Source organism: Leptomonas pyrrhocoris, assembly GCF_001293395.1.
Source record: "Leptomonas pyrrhocoris isolate H10 chromosome Unknown, whole genome shotgun sequence".
Lineage (NCBI taxonomy): Eukaryota > Euglenozoa > Kinetoplastea > Trypanosomatida > Trypanosomatidae > Leptomonas > Leptomonas pyrrhocoris.
The window spans coordinates 858,566-881,875 of record NW_015438362.1 but is presented as its reverse complement, the minus strand read 5'-3'; the positions used below and the strand labels follow the sequence as shown (position 1 = coordinate 881,875).

Here is a 23,310-nt window from a genome sequence, read left to right as displayed (position 1 = left end):
TTCATCGTTGTTCTACACCCTCATTCACGACTACCTTTGTCTATCGTTAGCACTGTTATTTCTTGCGCTCCACCGCACTGTATTTCCTGCCGCTCTTCAGTAAAACACACACACCGTACCAAACAAGGAGCAACTCTGGCTTTTTGTTTTTTTTCCCCTTCACCATGAAGGGAAAAGTGCCCTTTTCGCCTTTCCGCACGTTCGGCTCCCCCTATACGCTCCTATTGCACCAACACGTCACTTACCTTCGATTGAAGCAGGTTCCCTTTAAGGTGTACTGCTCCAACTTCAGCACCACTCTTCTCTACTCCATATATTACCGCACACGTAGCTGCTTTTGCACGCTCACACCGAATGGAACAACCCGTGTTCAGGTGTGGCAATTAGCCGAAACGGCGGAGCTAGACGAGGATGTGGAGGCCATCGCCAGGTCCACAAAGGGGGAGGTGAAGTACAAAACAGCATCCGATAAGGAAGCCACGAACGATGGAGGCGCTGCTGCTTCAGGGGTGTCCACCACGCGCACCCAGAAGATGCTCATTTCGAAGGAGACGCACCCCAATTTGCATCTTGCCAGCTGGTGCGTGGTCGTGTACGCGTGCTGGTGGCTGAACAAAACAGGCGCCATGTATCGTTACATTCGTGGAGATTCGCTGGACGTTCTGGAGGGCTACTTGCGGTTTTTCTTCATCGGTGGCGTTGGCTTTGCCCGGTCAGCAGCACCGCAGTTTCGGCGACTTATGAAGCACATTGTCCGCGCTACCGGGGCATCGGAGCTGACGGCGCCGTACATGGACGAGCACTTTATGCGGTTTTGCACCGCGCTGGAGGCACACCTGCGCGGCAACCCAAGGGAGTGCTTTTTGCTCGGCACACCGCACCCCACGTTGGCCGACGTGACGCTCGGGGCTGCCTTTTCAGGCTTTTTTCTCATGGATGACCCGCCGTCATCGACGCTGGCGGAGAAGTTTCCGTGTGTCACAGAGTACGCGGAGCGGGTCACCGGCTGGAGGGGGTCCACGTTTGTTGGGTCGACGGACGATATAGACTCCGCGAAGGCGGACGACACGGCGGGGCAACCAGACACCGCAGTGAGGTCTTCCGCGGTTTGCAATGAGGCGGAGGCGAAGAAGAAGGACACACCTTCTACGTCAACGCAAAAGGCGTCGTCTGAGAATTACCCCGATGTCGTGCCGGAGTCGCTCGCACCGTGCTTTGAGCTGATGGCGGAGGTGTTCCCTTTCCTCATGTCGCAGTGTGCGTCTTTTACCGCCTTCATGGCCGGCGACGGCGTGCGCACCCTAAAAAAGGAGCCGCTGGAGGGGGAGTGGAAGGGCTGCGAGGGTTATCTGCTGCCCCAGCTCACCAACATCAAGTCGCTCATGATCGTGGATGACGACGTCAGCTCCGTGCAGGCCCGCTCACAGGACTTGGAGGTAGCTTTTCTCGCCTCACGTGAAGTGAACGATGATGCGCTGCGCAACTTTGGCCGCCACGACGACAACGCAGAGACCCCTGTCAAGCCGCCTGCGTCCGCTCCGAGTAGGACGGTGCAGCACCATTCACCACCGGCGGAAACAGCGCGAAATCGCCCAGGTGCCGCTGCTGCTGCGGTCGAGAGCTGGGACACCATGACCACGGCGGAGTTCCCCGCCTCTCCTAATGAGGCAGCCGCCGCAGCGGCGGGCAAAACGGACGAAAAAAACGTCATCCCGCCATCCCCTGCCTCAAAATTTGAGCAGCCGATGAACATGCGTACGCTAGACCCCGACGACAGCGACTTTTACCGCGCCTACTCCACAGCTGGTCGTCGCCGACTCGGCGGTGAAGCCATGTCCCTCGTGGGTGTGATACCCACCGCCCGCCACGCGACGACGGCCGCGAGCAGCGCCGTTGTGAGCCGCAGCTCCGTGATGGAGAGCCTGGAGACGCTGCGCACGATGCTGGCCAAGATGAGCTGTCCGCAATACACGCTCACCACCGTTTTCCACGGGCGCCGCCTGTACGTGGCGGTCATTCCGGAGTACGAGGTGGCGAAGGTGCGCAAGACCCGTCAAGAGGCGGCGGCGGCGAAGGCAGCAACGGCGAAGGCAGCAACATAACGCGATAAAATGAAATTCAACTGACTCCATGTCGCAAAGAATGAAACGCCGCTATCCGTTGCGAACCCGTGCGCGCGTAGGAGCTGAAGTGCCCCATGATCAAGTTCCCCACGTTGGTTTTCTCTGTTTCATCGATTTGTCTTGTCTCTCGCCGATCTTCACAATCACGAAAATCACAAAGTAAAGAAAGAATGGAACGGAGCTGAGGAGGAAAATGAAGGTAATGCTATCTGCTGCGTTGACGTCAAACCCCCACGTCATATTTGTGCGGACTAGAGTGGACGCACTCGCATGGACATCCTGTTCTATTAATGCATTTACAACACTTTGGAATGCGAGAGGAAAAAACAACCAGTTTTTTCTCCCCTTCTCTTTTGAGTATCCGATTCGGATGCGTAAAAAGGGAAAAAGGGACACACACTTCGAGTAGTATCATGCAAACACACATTGCACATCAAGACCTTCTTCGCCGTTCTCTCCCTTGTGTTCTCTCCATCCACTCCGTCTCGTCACTGCGCAAGGTTGAACAACGGAGACCCACCTTCACAAGGTGCTGTTTTTGATTTCTGTGGCCACATCAGGGACTGGCACTCGTGTAGGCACAAATGTGGTCCACCCCACTGCTCTTTGTGAGTAAACGCTCGTCCAAGTACAGCACCAAACTGCGCCATCGTTTCCGCAACCCGTCTGTAATGCAGCTGAAACAAACCAAGGCGCAGCGCGACGAGACGATTCGCGCTGTTTTGAACGAACGTCGTATCAACCCTGGCAACCAGTCCGCCTATCGCTACGTGGAGCAACGGCTGTACTCAACCGGCTCCCGTCTTGACCGCGAGGGCGTTAAGCTGAACACCACCTACGCCCTCCAGGGGCTGGGCGACTTGGAGCCGCTGCGCAACAGCAAAAACTTCGGCTTTTCTGAAAAAGAGGCCCTCAAGTACGACTCCCCGCAACAGGCGGCCAAGTACGAGGCGCCGCCGGTGCCCTTCACGCCGTTGGCGGCGCGCAAGCTCTCCGAAGGCAAACTCTGGCCGGCCGCCCCTGAGCCGAGTGGGATGCTCAGCAAAGAGGTGCACCGCCTGCGCCACCGCACGAACATGTCCCCGTCGGCGCAAGCCTTTTCGGAAAAGATTGTTTACCACCTTCGCCGCTCTCTCAAGGCCTGCCCGGCGCACATTGCAGAGCAGATGGACTTTACACAGTTGATGATTCAAGAGGTGCTGGCCTCCCGCCGATCGAAGGAGGTGTACATTGTCTGGGCCACGGTCGACCCCGCCGCGCGCTTTGCCTTGGAGCCGCAGTTGCACCGCCTCAACCACTGGGTGCAGCGGCTCATCATGGAGCGGATCCGCACACGACCGAGCATACCGCATATCTCGTGGATTTACGACGGCGGGCGGCTGGAGCGCGAACTTCCGCGGGGCTTGAAGCAAGAAATGCACGCGTACGCCAGCGACAACTCCTCCACGCTCGAGAGTCGTGTGAAGTACTTGAAGGAGATGGACACGGTGAATCAGCGCATGCGTGACATCCCGTGGTTTATGCCGTATCTCTGGAACAAGGAAGATAAGGCGGCCAAGACGCAGCGGATGCGCAGCGATTTGGAGGAGTTTGAGCAGCGCCGCGTGGCCGCTAAGAACGAGCAGCGTGAGAGGAATCGCGACAAGAGCGGGCGTAGTGTTGCCCCGCAGATCAGTCCGCCCCCATCTTACGTGCGATAAGATTTCTTCTTTTTTTTTCTACTAACGGCACATTTCCTGCTTTTCACAGTAGAAGCCTGCTCGATGAAGTCACTTGAAAATGAAAAAATAAAAACAATGTTTGGGTTTGTTTCACCACATTACCACTCGCTGCCGCTTGAGGAATACGCTCACATTACACACTGGGCTTCAACGCATCTGGGGAACAAAAAAAAGAACAACGACAACAACGCACCTTAGACTTTCGTACAGTAACTTACTCGAACGCTTTCTTGTAGCAGTCCACCGTGATCTTTTCAGCAAAGAGCATTCTGGCTATGAGCAGCTCATCGCTTTTGAAACTGCTGCAAATTACAGTCAAGACGAAAAACAGAGAGCCTTCGAGATGTTGATACCAGTGTAGCTGCTCGTTCTTCTTTCTGGAATTGTTTACCGGCATCATCATGCGCGTAGATCAAGTACGATTCACTTCTCTCATTCCCCTTCAATCTTTATCCTCCTCTGCGCTGAGTCTTTATTAATCAGCTCGACCGTGCGCAGCTGACGCTTTTTTGTGCTTTTTTGTCTTTTGTAATTTAGAATCTGCCGCGTGCCTTTTTTTTTTCTGGAAGGAGGGGGCTCTTTGTTGATTGCAGAGATTGTCTCATTTATCATTGCTCTTCTTTTATTGTTATTACCGTTCGCTTGGGTGCGCAAAGGTTGAACCTTCTTTGTTTTTCTGTTATGAAGGGGATGTTGTTGTTGTTTTCCTTCTCTGCCTTTTCTGCCCCTTTTTCTTTCTTTCTCCCTGTCACCGCACACAATACGCTCAGCTTCCCTCACCTTAGAATTCCGTTTTTTTTTTCTCTCTCTTCACCAGAACTATTGTCACTCCTCGTCTTGCTTAGATTTGTTCTTCATTCACGTTCCTACCCCGTTAGTGGTTCTCTTCTCTCTTACGGCTACGTCGGCCGATGTAGCGCGTACCTATCGGTAGCTCTTTTATATTTGTTATATGCATTGAATTTTAGAGTGCCTCTTTCTTTGTTTGGTGTGTGTGTGTGTGTGCGTATCGTTCTCTACGAATTTTCCTCTTTCCTGTCCTGTTTGCAAGTGTACTGGATCGACACACACACACAGCGTGCCCTAGACACACATTCGATTTGACTCTGCTATTACAGTTTTATTGCGACTACATCTACTTGTTTTTCACTTCACCCTTTGTTTCCGTTTAAAAAAAATGCACGCCGCTGTACACGATGCACCGCCGGTTCGAAGCGCACCGTTGCTGAACTCCTTAGAAACGTATTTCGTCGCCCCATTTGCCCCGACGTTGGGAGATCCGACAAGCAATGTGATGGATCTGGCACACCCACCCTCAAACCGCACGAACACTGAACTGTCGCTGCCCCGGTCCCTTCTCTCCAGTCTGGCGATCGGCTTTGATCGGCCGGTGGAGGACGCCGGTCCGGGATTGCGGCGCATCGTTCTCCCGACCCCGCCGCCCAGAAGCCTTTTGCCGTGTACCGCACAGCGTCATCGACGTCGCCCGCATCGGACTGCCGTGCAGGCTTCGGCGACCGCGGCAGCCTCGCGGACACTTCGGCGCCAACAGCAGCCACAGCAACAGCCCACCACCTCCTCCCGCCGCCATCCGGGCTCCGAATTCTCTTTAGAGGCATGGCAACCACTGTACCTCTGCGTGGACTCCAGCGTCTCGGCCGACGCGTCCATCCCACGCAAAACGACGAAGGTGACCTCTCCACACCCCGTTGCCTCCACCCCGTTAGCGGCCGAGTCGCGGCCGAGCGCGAAAGATGGCGGCACGAAGGGCGCGACGAAGTCAGCGTGGCGCCTGCGCCGTTGCGGCGTGGTGGTCACCGGCGCACCGGGCGCCGCCACTGACGCCTCGCCCATCTCCGGCCTTTTAGATCGGAGTAGGAATCCCCTCGACGTGCTGCGCCAACTCGGCGCCGCCACCGTGAACGACGCCCCGTTGTGCAGCTTTCTTCCCATCCTCGACCTGCGACTGCCCTCCTCGCGCTCTTCGACCGGGGCGCACAATGCAAATACCGAGACGTACTCGAGGGAGGCGGAGGCGGAGGCAGCCTCGGCGGAGCAGTCGTACTGGCACGCCACCCGTGACAGCGAGCGCCGCCGTCGACGCAGCTATCAGCAGCGCACCAATGCCGTCGCGGTCCACCTCGGCGACGTCGAAGCCTGCACCTTCCGCGTCGAAGTCGCCCCTGGCGAAGCAAGCCCGGTGCAGGCTGTGGTCGATGCCTATCACGAGTGCGCCTGGGACGGCATGGAGTTCCTTCTCTTGCCGCTGACGGACGAGCCGGACGTATCGCGCAACGCGGCAGGGCCGTCTCACTTCGCAAAAGACCTCGCGCAGCAGTCTGCACACGACAAGGAGGGCGTGGTGCTTGGTGGCGGTCAGGCCGCGTCCCTCAGCTTTAATGTAGAGTCGCAGATCGGTCTGGGTGTGCCTGGCATGCCCGTCAGCTTTCTGCGCTCCGCCAACGACTCTTTTCCGATTCCCGGCGCTGGTGGGGAGGTCAGCGGGCAACTGCCTCTCTTGAGCTCTGCTGCTCCGACGGTTGCGAGGGCGAATGTCATCAATGACGCTCCCGCCTGTGGCCGCACGGGTGAAGGGCTTGCAGGGGACGCGGGAGCGACGAGGTCGGTGGTGCCGTGCTGGAAGCGCTTCAGCACCACTGCGGCGCTGTACCTCACCCTCGGTGACGCCGGCTGCTTCGACACCGCCTACTTCCCCTTTTCTGCGGTGCAGCTGTGCACCTGGGGCGACCTCGTGGCGCAGCCGCACACGCGCATTGAGATGATGGCGTGCCACTCCGCCACGGCGATGCACACACTGCAGGCGGCCCGGAGTACGAAAGCGACGGAGACCGTCCCGGTAGCTGTGATGTTCCCCACCACACGCAAGGGCGTCGTGCGGCATCCTTTTTCCCTCACCACGCAGCCTTTTAACGACGCGGAGGTGTTTCAGCTCTTTTACCTTCAACTTATCTTCCGCGCCTACTTTGACATCCGCTTTCCCGCCTTGGGCTTTCGTTTGCCAGGGCGGGCCGGATGGCAGCTGCGGTCCCACTTCATCGCGGTGCGGTCCAGCGGAAATCGCGGCGTCGCCTTTGAGCACCCGCTTCAGCCCAACGAGTGGATTCGCTTCCCCACGCACACCCGGCTTCTCACTCTGCTGTGCCTGAAGGAGGCCATTGTGCCGCTTTACGCCACGCCCGCAGAGTTGCAGGAGTCCGCAGCGCTGCCGCTGTTTGGCGCAGGCGACGCGCTGCCCTGCCTCGGTGCGCTCGGACACGCCGTGGCGCAGTGGGCGGCAACAGTCGTAGTGACAAGCCCCGCGTCCGCCATGGCGGCCCTCGCGATACTCTTTGATAAGATGGGCACGCGCTACGGTTGCACCCGCGTGGAACTATGGAACTCCTGTGTTGACCGTCTCAGCAGTACCGGTTCGAAGTTGTCTAAAGCACCGCTACTCTTCCGCTGTGGCGTCGCCTCTGTCGGGTCCGTTTTGGACCGTCACGGCGGCACTCTCGCCCGCTTCTTCGTCCCGCCAGAGAAACGAGGGCTATCGGTGCCTTTCACGGGCGTGCCCACCGACACCACCAACGTGCTCCAGGGCGACGCACACACCGTGGCGGAGCTGTCGACGACGCTGTCGACCACGTCGCGGCAGACGCACCCCCTCTACATGCGGCGTGAGGACAGCACGACGAGCACGATGCTGCCCACTCTCAACGACGTGGTGCTCGACTTGAACGCGTTGAGTGCTGGACAGAGGAGTATCGGAGTGACTGACCTGTTTTCCAGCACCACAGGGGCGAGCTCCGTGGTGAACCAGAGCCGCACGAACGCCTTCAGCAGCACCTACGATGTGGTTCACCAGAGTACGTTGCCGACGCCGACTGCGGAAGCTGCGACGGACACGTCAAAGCCGCCGTGCACCTCGTCCACCGCAACAGGAGACGTCGCGCCGGGTGGCACACTGGGCTCTTCCATCCACCCTGTAGCCGTGCCTTCGTACGCCGAGGAGGAGAGCAACCAGAAGCCAGTGAAACTCGCGCCAAACACGCTGCTCAGTTCGTCGGAGGAGGCGCTGGAAGCGGGGGAGAGTGGCGCGTCAGCCGTCAACAAGCAAGCAGAGCGAGCGGAGGAAGACACGGCGAGCGCGTTTGTGCCGGTTCGGACACTGTCATTCGTCGGATCATCCAGCCCATTTACCGGGCAAGAAAGCCTCGTCACCCGCTGGCGCTACTACACGCAATCGGGCAATTGCTCCATTTTTGACGGCACGACGGCGGGCATTCAACTCTTCGAGTTTCTCGGTCGCGGCGGCAGCGGCGTGGTCTACCGCGGCACCTACGGCAGCCGCCACCTCCCTGTCGCGGTGAAGGTACTCATCATCCCAGACGGCATGTCGCACGAACACTACGTGCGGGAGTCGTTGACCGACGTCGCCTTCTACGTGCTGGCGAATCAGCTGAACGACTATGGCATCTCCTACAACGGCCGCGCGCACGATTTCATCGTCAGCAGTGCCGCCCCGGCGGGCCTGCCGGCGGCCGACGCGGCGGAGGCGCGACGTGGCGGTGACCCAGCCACCACGAAGCTGTGCTACTTTGTGACGGACTTGATGGACGGCACGATTGGCCGCTTTCTCGACTCCAACGACGCCGATTTTGATCCGATGTACGACCAACTGGCGAACAGCGCGCTGCTGGAGGGCGAACTCTTTCAATTTTTGTTCCACCAACTCACCTTCCGGACGCTGTTTGATTGGCGCGTGTTGGACCTGATGCTGAACAACCAGCTTCGCGGGGACAACATTGGGTATCGCTACGTCGGCCTGCCGCCTGAGCGTGCGGTGTACCTCCGCGAGCACCCAGAAGAGGCCGCAGCGCTCACCCTCGCACGACAGTACTACGCCGGTCTCCTCTACGCCTTCCAGTTCTCGCCGGAGGAGAGGGTGAAGTATTTGCGCTTCCCAGCCATATCCGACGAGGCCCCCAAAGGAGACGCGACCCCGCTGCGCTTCATCTGCATGATTGACCTCGGTCAAGGAGTGCAACCAAATACTACGGAGTTAGTTCGCCGCAAGTACATTGGCGAGACCGTGGTTGAGTCATGCATGCAGGACGACGGCTTTGGCCGTTTCTGGCCGTTAGACGAGCTGTATTGCCGCTGCGTTGAGGTAAAAGGGGAGCTTAGCAGCAAGATAGTAGCGTGGGGCAGCAAGGTACGCATCAACTCGCAGGAGGATGCTTTTCGCGTATTACAAGACCTTTTTCTGCAGTACTACCCGACCTACGGTGTCGTGGCCCCCACCGAGGAGGAGCTGCGCACTTACTTGTGTCTTTCGTGGACCCCGAGTAACGTGACGGATCTCAAGACAGAGTACGTCTATCGAGAAGAGTAAAACGAGCGTCGCGGGAAAAACAAGTTGGTTTTCATACACCGTAGGAGTGCAGTAGAGCCCCACCTCTGGATTGCTGCTTGGTCTGCGCGAGGCCGATAGGCTCCCTTCTCAAACCAAAGATCGAGTTTTGGTTTCTCTTCCTTGTTTGTGTGTGCGAACAACTGCGCTTTCTATTTCTTTTGCTTGTAGTAGCTGTTCTTTTTCTGATCTACCATCAGTCTTTTTTTTTTGTACTATTAGTGTCTCAGTTCCACCGTAGAGTATTCGTTGACGTTTTTAAATCAGTTTTTCATCTTTCTCTCTTGTCCGCGTAGAATGCGTATTTGCTTCGCAGACAAGTAAATCTGCGGCTATTTTTCTGTTCACCTGCATATGCGTGACGTGTTTGGTGTGCTTGTCGCGTTAAGCGTTCACACACACACACATACACGCAAATACCCACATTCCCCTCGTGAAGGAGATGTGGAGCGCGTCTTTCTGTTGTTTGCTTGTTTGCTTGTTTCCTCCTTCTATCTTTTCTGTTCTGTTCTTGTCTTATTTGCTGTTGTCTCTTCGAACACGCAAAGCAAAGCAAATTAAAAAACCCGGTCTCATTAACATGCTCTTTTTTTCCCTCGTTAACATCTCAACTGCGTTCCGTGGCGTTCGACGTGCACACGTCTTGTTGATCACCCTTTTTTTCTCTTTTCCTTGTCTCCTCTTTTTGCTGCTCATTGAAATTATATTCCTTTTTTTTCTTGCTGCTACTGTCGCATTTCTTTCTACTTTTCTAGACCGTGTACTACGGTGCTCAGCAACAGAAGCAGCTCGTAAAGGTTAAGCTTCGTGGGAGCGCACGCAGGCGGACCACGAACGCCGGGTGTTGGTATCCTCTCGGTGCACTCGGATGATTATTTCACGTCTTTCTCGTTTCTTTTATTGCTCGTTTTGACTTTGTATGGGCATTTTACGATTTTTCTTCTTGTTTTGATTCTTATTGCGAAGATGCAATGTCTCATTTTTCACGCAGAAAATTTTGTTTCACTTGGTTAACAGAGCGTGCCCTCTCGCATTTCTTCCTCAGCGGATCATTACCAGACTTTTCTCGGAACGATGACATCGAGCAGATGAAAAAGGAAATCATCAACAACGACATTCAATGTAGTTTCTTGAAATTGGCTGAGTGCGTATGCCACTCCAATGCTCGCATTTCGCAGAGAAAAAAAGTGTGCTTCTATTTTTGCACCGACTTGTTTAGTGTATGCGCTTTTCAGTCTTCTCTGGCATCGTGGTGTCATCTGTTGAGGCGAGCGTCAACGGATGCTGCGCATTCCGGAGCCAACCCAACTCGGTTGAATACACTTTCGCCTGTGCCCACCGAGATGTTTCTTCCCATTGAATATTCTTCTCGTTGGAGTATATCGAACTATTTTGAAAATAACAACAATCAAAAGAAGTCCCGTTTTTTTCTTCTGTAGCATCGGCCTCAGCTGACATAAGCATTATTTGTTTTTGTTTTGTACTACTTTCCCATAGCGGTGTCGTCCATTGATAATCCAGCAACGTGCAGATGTACTCTGATGAGGAGCGCTGTCCCACGCCGAAGCGGCTGACGGAGGCGGAGCTGCAGAAGAGCGTGGACCGTCTCACGCGCAACACCCGTACCGCGGCGGAGTTGAAGCCGCTCGCGCCGCGCCAGACCATTTCTCAGGAGGCATTGGGCAAGCGCGTGCACCACCTCTACGACGAGTCGTTGGCCCGCCGTCAGCTGGAACGCGAGGAGATCGCGCGGCAGATGGAGGCGGCAGTGAAGAAGGACAGCACTATGACCGTCACCACCATCTCCCAGGCCGAAGAGGAGGCGCTGGTGCGTCACTTGTACGACGACACACTGGCCTTAAAGAAGAAGAACTTTGACGAGCTGATGAAGCAGGAAACAAGCCACAACGTGCGCAACACGCGAAAAATGACGAAGAAGGAGCAGGAAACGACGGCGGACCGGCTTTACCGCGAGGGCATGGAGCGGGAGCGCAGGAAGCACATCGACCTCTACGAGAAGTACGTCATCTCACGGAGGCAGCCGGCAGCGCAACGCACCACAGCCGAGATGGCGGCGTCTGCCGACAAGATGACACGAGGTGAAGGAGTAACCTCGTAGGTGTTTTTGTGTTTTGTACTTGATTCATATCCATACTGCCTCCGCCTGGTACCGCTGTCATCTGTACGCTTCTGAAGGTGCTGTTTCTGTCCACTGCTGCTCATTCACGCGTCGGTGAATTACATGTATATTACGGTTCACCGCGCGTAACTTTGTGAGGGAGGTCTTTCGCCTCCTTTGCCGATGTACAGTGAACGACTTCGTTTCGAAATTGCTGTTTTTTTCTGTTATCTATTCACTTTAGTGTTGTGGATTTCCCTCAGAAGAGAAGAAAAAGTACGTTCTTTTTTTTTTTTGGTCGTAAGCAACGGATAAAGGCAACGGGGCGTTGTTTAATGGTAAGCGTTGGTATCCCATATTAAACTGGTATGTCAGGTGCGCTGCGGTGGGAAAACTGTGTCGTCGGTGGATGCACCATGACGATCGAACGAAAGCCCACCGTAGCACTTTGCCCCAGACCTTCTGCGCGATCCGCAGCGTTGCCGACCTGGCCATTTCCCGTCTCCTCCCCAATATCCTCCATACACGTGTTTTATTTGTTTCGCTCTTTTCGTCTTGAAATGTCCACTCATCGCCGCGCTGTAGTACGAAACGGCACCGAAGCGAGTCAAACAACACAAAAACAACAGCACCAACAACAACAGAAGAGCAGCGGGTGTCTCCCCGGGCCTTTTTGCGTCGATTTGATAGTAGTGTAGACGTCCACCCGCGTTTCCCCGTGTGCTTCACAACACACCCTCTGCGTTCGTTTCACGTTTTCGTCCTCGACGTTCCACGTCTGCTGTATCGTTGCTGACCTATTTCCTATTTCCCTGTACCAAGGAAAGGGAAGTAAAAACAAAAAGAAATCTGTTCTTATCTCATTTTGTGACGTTGTTATGCTTTGGAGCGGCAGGAACTTACGTTGTGTGTCGTAGCTTCGCCATGTCTGACGGTGCAAAGGAGTTATCGAAAGGTGAAGTGTTAGCGTGGCTGAAAGATCACAACTTCACCCAAACTTTCGAGGCTCTTACGTTGGAAGCGGACACTTCTCCGGGCAGCAGCTTCCACGCAGCTGAGCATCTGCCTGACGATAACAGCACCGTTCTCAATACCCCTCTCGAGGATGAGCTGGGCAGCACTGTAAAGGAGGCGCTGTCCGCTTACCAACAACTGGCGGGTGAGGGCAGCGTCTACGCTCTGCTGGAGCAGTGGGATCCACACTTTCTCTCAGCCTACCACCTTCGTCGCACAGTGGGTGGAACCGGTCTCGAACGCATGGAGGTTGAAAACCAAATTGCCGACCTGCAGAGCAGCAACAACCGCCTTCGTGCGCGCGAGCGGGAGTTGGACACGCAGATGAAACAGACCGTCACCATCATCGCTGAGCGCCTCCAGGCCCTTGTGACGTCGGTGGATCCGATGCGCAAAGACATCCTTTTGCCGCTGCTGCGCACAGTCGCCATCTTCGGCTCCTCCAGCAGCGTACGTGCCGCCGCACGCCACATGATGCTGACGCTGTACAAGCGTCCCAGCGTGGAGCACCGGCTAGCGATTCTGCAAGAGTGGCTGCGCATCGCCCGTGACGCCCCGTTGCGCTCACTCGAGCAAGAGCTGATTCCGGAACTGTACTCCCTCGTCAATGCACAGGTCTTTGAGCGACGCCTGCTTGCTCTGGACTGCGCCGCTGCTGTGGCCCCGCTGCTGCGCCAATCGCCGCAGGTGCGCTACTCCTTGTGTCAAGGCTTGCTTCGGCCGCTGTGCGAGGATGACGCGTCCGCGGTACGACGTGAGCTGCCGCGGTGCTTGTCGTTGATGTGGGGTGACGCAGGGCTGAATAGCGGTGAGAATGTGCGCAGTCCAGTTGGAGGCGGTGGGGGTGTTTCCCCGCCAGTTAGCGGAGAGGTGAGAGCTTTCCCCTCAACGGCTGCTGCAGCTGGCAGCACTCAGGCAACGACCAAAGCAACAGCTACGGTTTCTCTTGCTCCATCGCAGCAGGCCTTTGTGATGGAACTGCTGGTGCACCTGGCCACCGACTCAAACAGCCGGTCCGTGCGGCAGGCGGCGCAGACGCAGCTGTGCGAGGTCCTCTACCCGGTGTTCCTGCGTGATGGCGTGCTGCTCACCCAGTTTGTGCCACTGCTTCTCACCGTCATCAGCATGGAGGCGTCACAGATGTTGCTGCTGCGGAAGCCGAACGCCCGTGGCGGCGGCGGCGGCGGGGAAGCGGCCACCCCCACCGCAGCGGCAGGGGACACGCGCAAGACCACAGCCGACGCAACAACGGCCGCCGTTGCGTCTGCGCTGTCGCTCAACAACGTCATGACGCTAGTGCAGCTGCTGCACGCCGCCCTGCGCTGTGTGGCGGTGGAGGTGGTGCACTCGCGCGAGGAGGACGACCGCCGTGGCGAGCGCGTCGCGCCTACCGCTGCTGCTGCTGCTGCTGCGACGAACAACAGCACCGCAACGTCGCTGGCGAACACGTACGTGCAAGTAGTACTGCCCACCGCACACAGCCTTCTCACCCCGCTACTATCCAAAATGCACTATGTATCTCTTGGCAGGGAGGATGGTGGTGGTGGTGGCAGCGGCGGTGGCATGTACGACCCGTGCACGCTGCTGTGCGGCCCGCTCTGTGCGCTGTGCGCTGCACTGGCCTCGCTTGTGCCGCTGCTTGGCGCACCGGCGTGGGATGCCGTGACGCGTTTCTTGAAGACATCAGTGCTGGCCACTCCAGCCTTGCGCGCGGACGCCGCTGCAGAGCGAGATGCGCCGACCTCTTTTGCCCTCCCAACCTCGCAAAGCTCGCAGGAGCTTCTTCGTGGTCGTCTTCTGTTTGCTTACTCGTACTTTCTCCTCCTTTCTGGAGACGCGGTGGTGCGCCCAGGCCACGCAGAGCAGGTGCCAACGCAAGAAACCGCGGAGAACGCATCCACTTGCACTTCGGAGACTCGTCAGGGAGAGAGCGGCGCTGTTGACGTGTCTTCGCAGCCTTTGCTTACTACCAAGCGCATCCAGCGCGAGAGCCTCACTTTTCTGGCCCATCAAATTCTGCTCGACTCGGACAATTTAACGAGTCCGCGCTCCGCTGCTCTGACGACGTGTGTGCACTGCATCGCCTCGCTTGCCCCCTTCGCGCAGGAGAGCCGCGAGGTGTCTTCCGGACTGACAGCGTTAATTTGTTTCCTGGTGGCTTCGACCGATCCTCGACTGCGTCTGACGGCGGTGGTGGTCGTGAATGACGCGTGCGCCGCCGTCGCCAACGAACGCTTGAAAGTGACGCTTCTCATTGAGCCGCTCCTGCCTTTGCTGGAGGACCCGCAGCCCTTCGTGCAGGAGGCCGCGTTGACGGGCATCCTGACCGTCGCGATTGCCCTGACGGAGCCGCGGGCACAGGAGAAGACCATTCGGCCCGTCCTGCGCGTGATGGACATGGCAGGGTGCACCTCGCGTTTTACTCGGTGCGTCTTGATGCAGTGGGATCAGCTCATGCAGCGCATGCCCGCCGAGCCGCGCGAGGCACTGCTGTACCCGCAGCTGGCGGCGCTGATGGATCGACTGGCGGAACAGTACGTGGAGCGTGTGTCTCGAGAGGGGATGGCGCCACCACCGCCTGCGACAGCTGTGAGTGCTGCGCCTCAATTAAGTTTCACCAGCACCTACGACGCACGTGTGGTGCAGCAACGCGAGTCGCAGGACGGCTCGGTAGAGCAGTGGGAGAGCACGATGCTGATTCTGCAGGCCCTCTTGCACAGTATCTTGCGCTGCGCGGTGGTCACGCCGACGCTGGTGTCGCGGTATCTCTTACCCGGAATTCAGCAGCTCGCAAGCGAGGGGGTTCTCTCCGCGTGCAGCTCTAATGTGCGCACGCGGTGGTATCGACTGCGGAAGAGCTATTTGGTATTTACCGAAAACAACTCTAGCCGGTTCTCGTCGTTTGTCAGTAACCCAAGCGCGGGAAACCTGCTCGACCGCGTCAAGGATGAACTGAAGCGACGATTGTGACAATACTGGAAAAATGCGAGAGTTTGTTTTTGTCTGCCTTATGTCTTCTTCCTTTCTTTTGCCTGTTGGACCCATCATTCCCCGTTGTGTTCCTCTTCAGAAAACAGCTTCTCATTACAGCAACCGCGGCGAAAGTAGAGATGGGTATTTTTGTTCCGTTCTCCTCTTGTCGCATCTCATTCGTATTGAACACATCGAAGGGAAGTAAAACTTCAGAGCTGCACTCCGTTTTCCATGTGTCAAACGAGTGACATCGCCGCAGAAGTTGTGGTGCCGTGCGTAATAAAACAGGGAAAAAATGTGGTCCCTTCTCGCGTTACTCAATCAAATTAGCATCGTCCGTTGAATGCTGAAGTTTCCGCCCGTGCCGTAGCGGTTGTTTCGTCGCATTACTCAGTCTGTCTGATTTCTCTCTCTCCTCTCTTCTTTTCGTTCTCTTTTAACGTAACATCCCGAACTTTTCAGCCGGAGAACGCATGCTGCGGAGTACAGCGGCACGCAAACTCACACACCCCCAGCACAAACGGCACACCTCAGCATTCCACTCTGGGTCCGATAGAACGACAAGTATAGAAAGATCGTACGCAGATACGCGTATTAGTTAATCATAAGCGCGATACTTGCGCACGTCTGCTGCACCACGACTGCTGCTCGCGCGCACTCGCAAACAACCAGAAAGTCATGTAATCCTCGCACACGTCTTCGCGTTTACTTCACACACACACACACACACAAATCAGTCTCCCCTCTTCTTATGTGCGCATCTAAGTAGCAACGCTCGGTAATAGCATTCGTCTCTACCGCGGACTGAAAGAGAGCAGAGGAGGAACAAACCCAAGAACCTTTCTGTACTGTCTGCTTGTTGTTCGGCTGATTTCACTTATCGACGGTTTTTGTTTGGTTCTCACTCCTCTTGACACGGCAGAGAGTTCTTTGAAACAAAAGCTCTCTTCACGTGCCTCTTCTTTTTCGATTCCTTCCTACTGAGCAAACCAGCTTTTTGCATCTTGTCTTTACACTCTACAGAAGAAGAACCGATGTTTCTTATCAGCTGGAATGTGGCGGGGTGGGCGTCGACCTCGCAGGCCATCCGCGAAAGCTACGGCAGCCTGCATGACTTCTTCGCCTGCACAGGAGCAGACATCATCTGCCTGCAGGAGTGCAAAGGATCGTCGGCGAAGCTGAGCGCCTCGCCGGTGGACATGGGTGCCAGCGATCCCCCAATGAATCGACGTCCCGCTGTTCGCCCCCTCGCGCGTCTCGCTGCGCGTTCCGATGACGACCGCACAGCACCACCTGCGTCGTTGAAGACGACTCTTGGCGGCGGAGGCGTGAACAACGGCATTGAGGGCTGGGAGTCTTTCTGGTCTTTCAGCGGCAAGCAGCACCGCGGCTTCAACGGCGTCGTCACGTTTGCGCGCAAAGGCCTGACGTGGTGCTGCGACAACCAGCCCTTCGAGGAGGAGGAGTTCAACGATGAGGGTCGCGTGGTGGTGACACACCACAGCGCGTTTGTGCTGGTGAACGTGTACGTGCCCAACGCACGCGGCGGGGCGCGGCACGACTACAAGTTCGGCTTTTTACGCGCACTGGAAAGTGTGATGGAGAAGCTGCGTCGCGAAACGAAGAAACCCGTCATGCTGGTAGGTGATTTGAACATGACGTACAGGGCGTTTGACGGGGCGTGGACGCTACGGCGCCTTCACCTCGGCACCCTGCTGCAGCTGGAGGTTTTTGCAGCGGAAAAGACAGAGGCGGAGTGGGCGGCGGCACTGCCCCACCTGCCAAAGGCCGCCCTGCAGCGCGTGGTCAACATGATCACTAACTATCTGTGCGCTCGGGTGATGGAGGTGGCAGGGGCAAACAGCGAGGTGGGCGGCGGACCGAAGGAGACTTCCAGCGTCCCCACGCCGCCGTACTCGCCGCTGTCTCCACCGTCGTCGGCATCAGCACCAGGCACCACGAGTGTTGTCGCGGTCGATGCGGAGCTCATCGTGGACGACGACACCATCGACCGGGCTGCCCTCCAGCGCCTCTGTGAAGTGTTGCAGACGGAGGGCTTCAGTGGCAGCAGTGGGCGAATGACGCAAATGTACGAGGCCCCTCCACTGTCGCTGCGCGCCTTGTACAGAGCGGGCTTTCGCACCGCGTACGCTTCGGAGTTCGCCAAGAGCTTCTCCTGCGCGCACAACAACGAGCTGTACACGGTGGTGCGCTACTGCGGCCTTTCCCCGCATTCCGACGCGTCCGCCGGCTTTATGGGCAGACTGCTGCACCTTTCCTTGCCGACATCGTCCGTGTCTGTCCTAGCAAATCGGCTACCATGGGAAACACCCGCGTCGTCGCATTTACCTGGAGATGGATCAGGCATCGCGGACTACTCACACACACGCATGTTTGACTCGTTTCTCCTCACCGATGATGTTATTCGCCTTCATAACAGCAATCAAAGCAACGATAGCAGCAGCGGCACCGCGCTGGACACGACAATCATGGAGGAGCTGGAGCGGCCACAGCTGCGGCCCTACTGCCCATGTCCGTACACCGTCTGGGATCAGTCGCGCAACCGCCGCCTGGAAAACGTTGGCACTCGGCTGGACTACATCCTCATTGATGCCGCGCTGCTGTCCGCCGTCGAGTGTCGCCGAGAAACTGCCAACAACGTCCTTCCTTCTACAGAGTCCACGCACGCCAGTCGAAGTGAGTTTTTCAGCGAGGTGCAGGGCTCCCAATTCCGCGACGGGGTGCAGCGTGCCATGGCAGGCGGTGCCTACCCACCTGCCCCTTTCGACGGGTCGGGTATGCCAGCGCTGGCGGAGAGTGCGCGGGAGCTGTGCTGCGCGGGTCTGCCGTCGACGGGCCTCTTTGTGACGCCACCGCAGTTCAGTGATCATATCGGCGTCGGACTGGTGCTGAATCTGAGCCGCCTCGGGGGCCGCAGTGAGCTTGTGCAGCGACCCGGAAAGCTAATCGAGGTTCACAAGTGCATGTACCGCCCTCCTGTCGGGCTGCACACGTTTTTTGCCGCGGCAGCGTCCAAGAAGGTGCCGGCGGCTGATGCACCGGCAGTTCCTTCTGCATCGACGGCTGGACAGAAGCGCGGGGCAGACGAAATCAAAAACGCGCTGTCCGGGCAAGATACGACGGACGCTCCTCAGAAGTCTGCGCGGCCACTGAAGGCGGCGCGTGCAGAAGTGGCGGCGGCACTCCAGCGGACCACCGCCGCGAATGAAGCTGAAGTTGTGGACGTGGACGAACTGTAAAGCTGGGACTCAACAAAGCGGTCAACGAAGTTGCAAGGCGTGCTGCGAGAAGGTCCTACCTCCCACCAAAAGACTCAATTATGACCTCAAAAAATAAATAAATACAAAGGTGTTGTCGACATCCGAGTCACATTCGCCGTCAAAAAAAAGAGGTACATTGGAAACCTTGGCGTTCAAAAGAAACAAAAACATCATCATCAACGTTCCATCTAATGTTATCTTGAAGAATACCTTTTCTAGACTGTTCTTTGCCGGGCTTTATGTGCAAGTGCTACAGTAACATGTGGATGCTCTTCTTCGGGCATTTGCGTTGCTGCACATGCTTGCTTTCTCACTGCTTCAGACGATTAGATCTCTCCTCGTTCTCTTTGCCGTTCCTTCCCTCCGCATTCTGTCTAGTTGTTGCGCAACACCATTAGCTCCGCTGTTAAATTAGTTGTGTCGCCGCTGACGCGTTAGTTGCTGTGTGCGCTGTGTTAAATAAGGTTGGTGCCTGTGAGGTTGCATGAATGAAATAGAAACATAAAACGGATAAGAGAACAAACGCTAAGGGGAAAAGGAAAACCACCAGCTCGAACTTTGTTGCAGTGTTGGGCAGTACTTTCTATGTTCATCCTGTGAGCTCGTCTGCCATCCCTTTTTTCCCGATACATTCCGTGGGTGCATTGTGGCCCATTTGTTTTGTTACTTTTTTTTTGTCTTTTTTCATTTGTTGGAATTCATCTTAGAATGAACGGCGCAGCGCTGTATGAGCAGGCCACCTTCGTGACGGAGCGGGCGTGGGAGTACGCGAGCAGCACCACTTCCATCTTCAACCGTGCCCGCTCCCTTGTCGCCGGTGATGCACAGTTCTTTTCGGTAGCCCCAAAAGTCGATGACCTGCGGCGTAGCTTGAACTCCGAGGCGCTGCACGACAAGCGGGACGCCATGAAGCGCATTGTGGCCCAAATGTGCAAGGGCAGCGACATGCGGCACTTTTTCACCGACGTGGTGAAGAACATTCACGTGCCGTCGATTGAGCTGCGCAAACTCATTTACCTCTTCATTGTCTATTACGCCGAGGACTGCCCGGATGAGACGCTCTTGTCCATTTCTGCGTTTCAGAAGGACCTCGTAGATCCCAGCATGCACGTGCGCGCCTTGGCCCTGCGCATGCTCGCCGCTCTTCGCATCCCGGCGATCCAACCAGTCGTGATGGTGGCCGTGCGGAAGTGTGCGGACGACTTCGCGCCGGTGGTGCGCAAGACGGCGGCGCTGGCCCTCGTACAGATGCACAGCGTCGCCCGCAATGATCTCGACAACGACGGCGTGCAGAATCTGCTGCGCACTCTCTTGTCCGATCGCAACCCGGACGTGGTGGGCGCAGCATCGATGGCCTTCACGGTGGTGTGTCCGACGAAGTGGGAGCTCCTGCACCCCGTCTACCGACGCCTGTGTCGAATTCTTGTGGCGTGTGAGGAGTGGGGACAGGTGGTGCTGCTGCGCCTTCTTCTGCGCTACGCACGTCTGCACTTCGTGGATCCCAGCGGGCCGTACGCGGGGAAGGGAGAGGCAGAGCGAGGTTCCGGCGACGAGGTCAGCAGCAGCAGCAGCGGCAGTGACGATGACGACGAAGACGCCACTTCGTCTTCTGCTTCATCATTTGATGAGAAGCTGCGCTTGCAGAACGGAGCTAACACGGGTGTTTCTGACGCAGACCGGGGCATCGATGTGGATTTGCTGCTTCTTCTAAATTCCGCCCGGCCGCTTCTGCGCAGCATGAACAGCGCGGTGGTGGTGGCGACCATCGCCTTGTACACTCACTGCGGGACACGGCGGTTCCACGCTGCGTGTGCGAAGCCGGCGATGCGGCTGCTGAATACCTGTGCCGAGGGCCACATCGCCATTTTGAACGTTATCTACGCGCTTCTGCTCCTTCATGACGACGCTTTCAGGCCCTATTATAAAAGTTTCTTTCTCCTCCCGCTCGATTCGGCCGATGTGCGCCGGCTGAAACTGCGCATTCTCGCCCGTCTTGTCACGCCGATGACCGCAGAGGACGTTTTCCGCGAGTTCCGCTCCTACGTCCACCAGTGGAATGACGCCGCGGTGGTGGAGGCGATACAGGGGTTGGGGCTAGTGGTGCAGCAATACCCGCCGTTTGCGACGCACACCATTCGCCTCATTACGCCGCTGCTTTCCAGCACCACTAGCTCGCCCGCCGTCGTGGCAGAGGCCGTGACGGTGCTGCGCGTGCTCGTCCTGCAAGGCACCGATCCGGTGCGCATCTCCCGCCTTGTCTGCCGCCTGACGCTGGATATCATGGAGAACCGCATCACCGAGCCGTCGGCCGTCGCGACGATCCTGTGGTTGGCAGGCGAGAACATCTCCAAGCACGCCTCGATGGCCGCGGCCGCGCCGGACTGCTTCCGCGTGTTCGCAAAGCGCTTCGGCTCGCTTGCGCCGGAGGTGAAGCGGCAGGTGCTCGCACTGGGTTGCAAGGTCTGGGTGTACCTCCAAGGCAACAGCGAGCTGGCGGAGCGCTTCAAGCAGGTGTACTTTTACGTGGCGGAGTTGGCCAAGTACGACGACGACTACAGCATCCGCGATGATGAGCGCCTGGTCGAGGCGACCTTTGATCGGCAGAGCGACACCTTCACGGCGGTGCGGACGGCTTTGTTGCGCGACAAACCGCTCCCTGACGCCGTTGACCCGTACGCGGAGCGGACGCACGCGGAGTTGGGAACGTACTCGCAGCTGCTTGGGCCCTCTGTGAGGGGCTGTCAACCACTGCCGGCGTGGTCCACGGAGCCGTCCAGCCCGACGCTGCGGCGCTCCGTGGAGGACACCGACGCCGCGGCAGCCGCCGTCGCCATCTTTGAGTCAACGTCCGAGGAGGACGAAGAAAGCGGAAGCGATGAAAGCGACACCGCCAGCAGCACCAGCAGCGCCGATGACGACTCCGCCGCGAGCCGCAGCGCCTCCTCGACGGCTTCCTCCTCGGGGTCGTACGAGTCGAGCGACACCGACTCGAGGGACGCCAGCGAGAAGGACGGCGACAACAAAAAATCTTCGCACTCCGGCTCGGCGAGTGAGGCCGCCGCTCCGGCAAAACAGCACAGGAAACATCGCACAGGTGGCAAGAAAGGGACGGCTGGTGGTGCCGCCGTTTCCGTTGCAGCCGCAGCGTCGCCACCGAAGGCAACGGTACGGGTGACGATGCGATCTTCTCCCACACCAGCTGCGGCCGCACCGGCTTCGGTGACGGTGGAGGAGGAAACGGTGAAGGCCGGTGCGCCAGAGACGGTGGAAGCAAACGTGGTGGCGGATGATGCGCAAAACGACGCCGAGGGAACCGTATCTAACGGTGGTGCCAAAGCTGTAAAGAACGAGGCCACGCCTGCAACAGAGTAACGGTGGAGAGTTACGGCCTCTTTTTCGTACCTTTGTTAAAGCTAGCCTCCATTCCCATTTTTCTAAAGCGCTCGATGTCAGCGAGCGAACGCGAAGGATTTCTTTGTTAGCCAAAGAACGACAAGTGAGGTAAAGTCCGAAAAGAAAGAAAAATTGAAATGAATAACCGAGCATGTTTCGAGGCCATCAATATTTTCATGTCACCGCCTTTAAGAAAAGAATAATCAATGATCGGGCTACAATGGTCTTCTTCTGATTTCTTGACAGTGCTCTTCCTTCATGAATTTTTGTTTCTTGAGAAGTCGCGAACGTGCTGCACGTGCCACATGCGAAGATATTGTACACGGGTCGGTTAGGGCTTGTTTTGCACACCTGTTAAGTATTTGCTGTTGCGCACTCTTGACTGTCATCTAACATTGCTGTTTTGGATCTATTTCCTCTTACTCTTTCTTCCCACACGCGATGGAAATGCTGTATCGGGCTTTACCTTTTTTCTCGTGTACCGGCTCATTGCTGCTCCTTTCAATCTCAGCAACGTTCAAAAGGCTAGAAGGTCTGCCCCACTTTGTCTCTACACGAACACAGTGATACAGCACAATCTATCCTTGTGCGAGGCCAACAACACACACACACACACACAGAAGATACTTGCCGCTAGTGGTTAAGGACGACAGAAACTACAGCGAAAGGCGTAAGACATACCGTCATTTACGGTTTCGAACCTGTTCAAACGGTTTCCTTTGTATATGAGTATCCCTCTCTCTCTCTCTCTTGCTTTTTTATTCCATCAACGCACTCAACGTGGAATACCACCGATCCACCTCGCTCCGAAGAGGAGACGCGACTACCTGTATCATTTTTGCCTATAAACATTTTAGATAATATTCTCCTCAGAGTCCCCCTTTTGTTAAAGACACATAAAGACCTTGCTTTTCTTTTTTTTCTCCGTTACATCTTTTCTTTTTTTGCATCTGTTTGGTACCAAACAGTTATCTCAATACCCTTCTGCGGGCCAAACACCACTTACCCCACTGCAAACACCCTGTCAACACGCAGCTGAAGTCTACCGTGCTACGATTTTGTTTTCTCTCTTCCCTCTGTTGTTCTTCGTGTGTCTCCGTGGACTCCTTGCGCCGTTGATAAAAGTTAACTGCTTTTGAACCTTCTTTAAATCTCTCTTTCTTGCTGTCTTATACTGTACGTTTAGCACGCGAAGCTCACTCGATTTCCTCTTTTACGTTACTGGGTCTTACATATTGACCCACCCACACCCGTTGCACATAGCCTAACATAT

General features: G+C 56.6%; 7 protein-coding genes across 12 annotated transcripts; all 7 read left to right on the top strand.

Moving 5' to 3' along the window:
- Positions 1–49: 49 nt before the first annotated feature.
- On the top strand, positions 50–2,102 carry ABB37_03948 (putative mitochondrial hypothetical protein; the record flags this gene model as incomplete). 2 transcript variants are annotated; one of them, XM_015801439.1, is made up of 1 exon in its annotated part: positions 50–2,102. In XM_015801439.1, the coding sequence occupies exon 1, from the start codon at positions 165–167 to the stop codon at positions 2,100–2,102; it is 1,938 nt and encodes a 645-aa protein (XP_015660059.1). In that variant the 5' UTR covers positions 50–164. The 2 variants fall into 2 exon arrangements, with proteins under 2 accessions (XP_015660059.1, XP_015660058.1); XM_015801438.1 differs by having other exon boundaries at positions 100–2,102.
- Positions 2,103–2,622: 520 nt separating this feature from the next.
- Positions 2,623–3,823, top strand: ABB37_03947 (putative mitochondrial hypothetical protein; the record flags this gene model as incomplete). The annotated part of the gene is made up of 1 exon (XM_015801437.1): positions 2,623–3,823. The coding sequence occupies exon 1, from the start codon at positions 2,708–2,710 to the stop codon at positions 3,821–3,823; it is 1,116 nt and encodes a 371-aa protein (XP_015660057.1). The 5' UTR covers positions 2,623–2,707.
- A 1,198-nt stretch (positions 3,824–5,021) lies between these two features.
- On the top strand, positions 5,022–9,239 carry ABB37_03946 (hypothetical protein; the record flags this gene model as incomplete). Its single annotated transcript, XM_015801436.1, has 1 exon — positions 5,022–9,239. The coding sequence occupies one exon, from the start codon at positions 5,022–5,024 to the stop codon at positions 9,237–9,239; it is 4,218 nt and encodes a 1,405-aa protein (XP_015660056.1).
- A 1,395-nt stretch (positions 9,240–10,634) lies between these two features.
- Positions 10,635–11,376, top strand: ABB37_03945 (hypothetical protein; the record flags this gene model as incomplete). 4 transcript variants are annotated; one of them, XM_015801435.1, is made up of 1 exon in its annotated part: positions 10,635–11,376. In XM_015801435.1, the coding sequence occupies exon 1, from the start codon at positions 10,789–10,791 to the stop codon at positions 11,374–11,376; it is 588 nt and encodes a 195-aa protein (XP_015660055.1). In that variant the 5' UTR covers positions 10,635–10,788. The 4 variants fall into 4 exon arrangements, with proteins under 4 accessions (XP_015660055.1, XP_015660054.1, XP_015660053.1 ...); XM_015801434.1 differs by having other exon boundaries at positions 10,672–11,376; XM_015801433.1 differs by having other exon boundaries at positions 10,696–11,376.
- A 584-nt stretch (positions 11,377–11,960) lies between these two features.
- On the top strand, positions 11,961–15,360 carry ABB37_03944 (hypothetical protein; the record flags this gene model as incomplete). Its single annotated transcript, XM_015801431.1, has 1 exon — positions 11,961–15,360. Exon 1 carries the CDS (start codon positions 12,301–12,303, stop codon positions 15,358–15,360), a length of 3,060 nt encoding a protein of 1,019 aa, XP_015660051.1. The 5' UTR covers positions 11,961–12,300.
- A 464-nt stretch (positions 15,361–15,824) lies between these two features.
- Positions 15,825–18,623, top strand: ABB37_03943 (endonuclease/exonuclease protein-like protein; the record flags this gene model as incomplete). The annotated part of the gene is made up of 1 exon (XM_015801430.1): positions 15,825–18,623. The coding sequence occupies exon 1, from the start codon at positions 16,398–16,400 to the stop codon at positions 18,621–18,623; it is 2,226 nt and encodes a 741-aa protein (XP_015660050.1). The 5' UTR covers positions 15,825–16,397.
- A 398-nt stretch (positions 18,624–19,021) lies between these two features.
- Positions 19,022–22,016, top strand: ABB37_03942 (putative adaptin; the record flags this gene model as incomplete). 2 transcript variants are annotated; one of them, XM_015801429.1, is made up of 1 exon in its annotated part: positions 19,022–22,016. In XM_015801429.1, the coding sequence occupies exon 1, from the start codon at positions 19,353–19,355 to the stop codon at positions 22,014–22,016; it is 2,664 nt and encodes an 887-aa protein (XP_015660049.1). In that variant the 5' UTR covers positions 19,022–19,352. The 2 variants fall into 2 exon arrangements, with proteins under 2 accessions (XP_015660049.1, XP_015660048.1); XM_015801428.1 differs by having other exon boundaries at positions 19,042–22,016.
- Between the last annotated feature and the right edge of the window lie 1,294 nt (positions 22,017–23,310).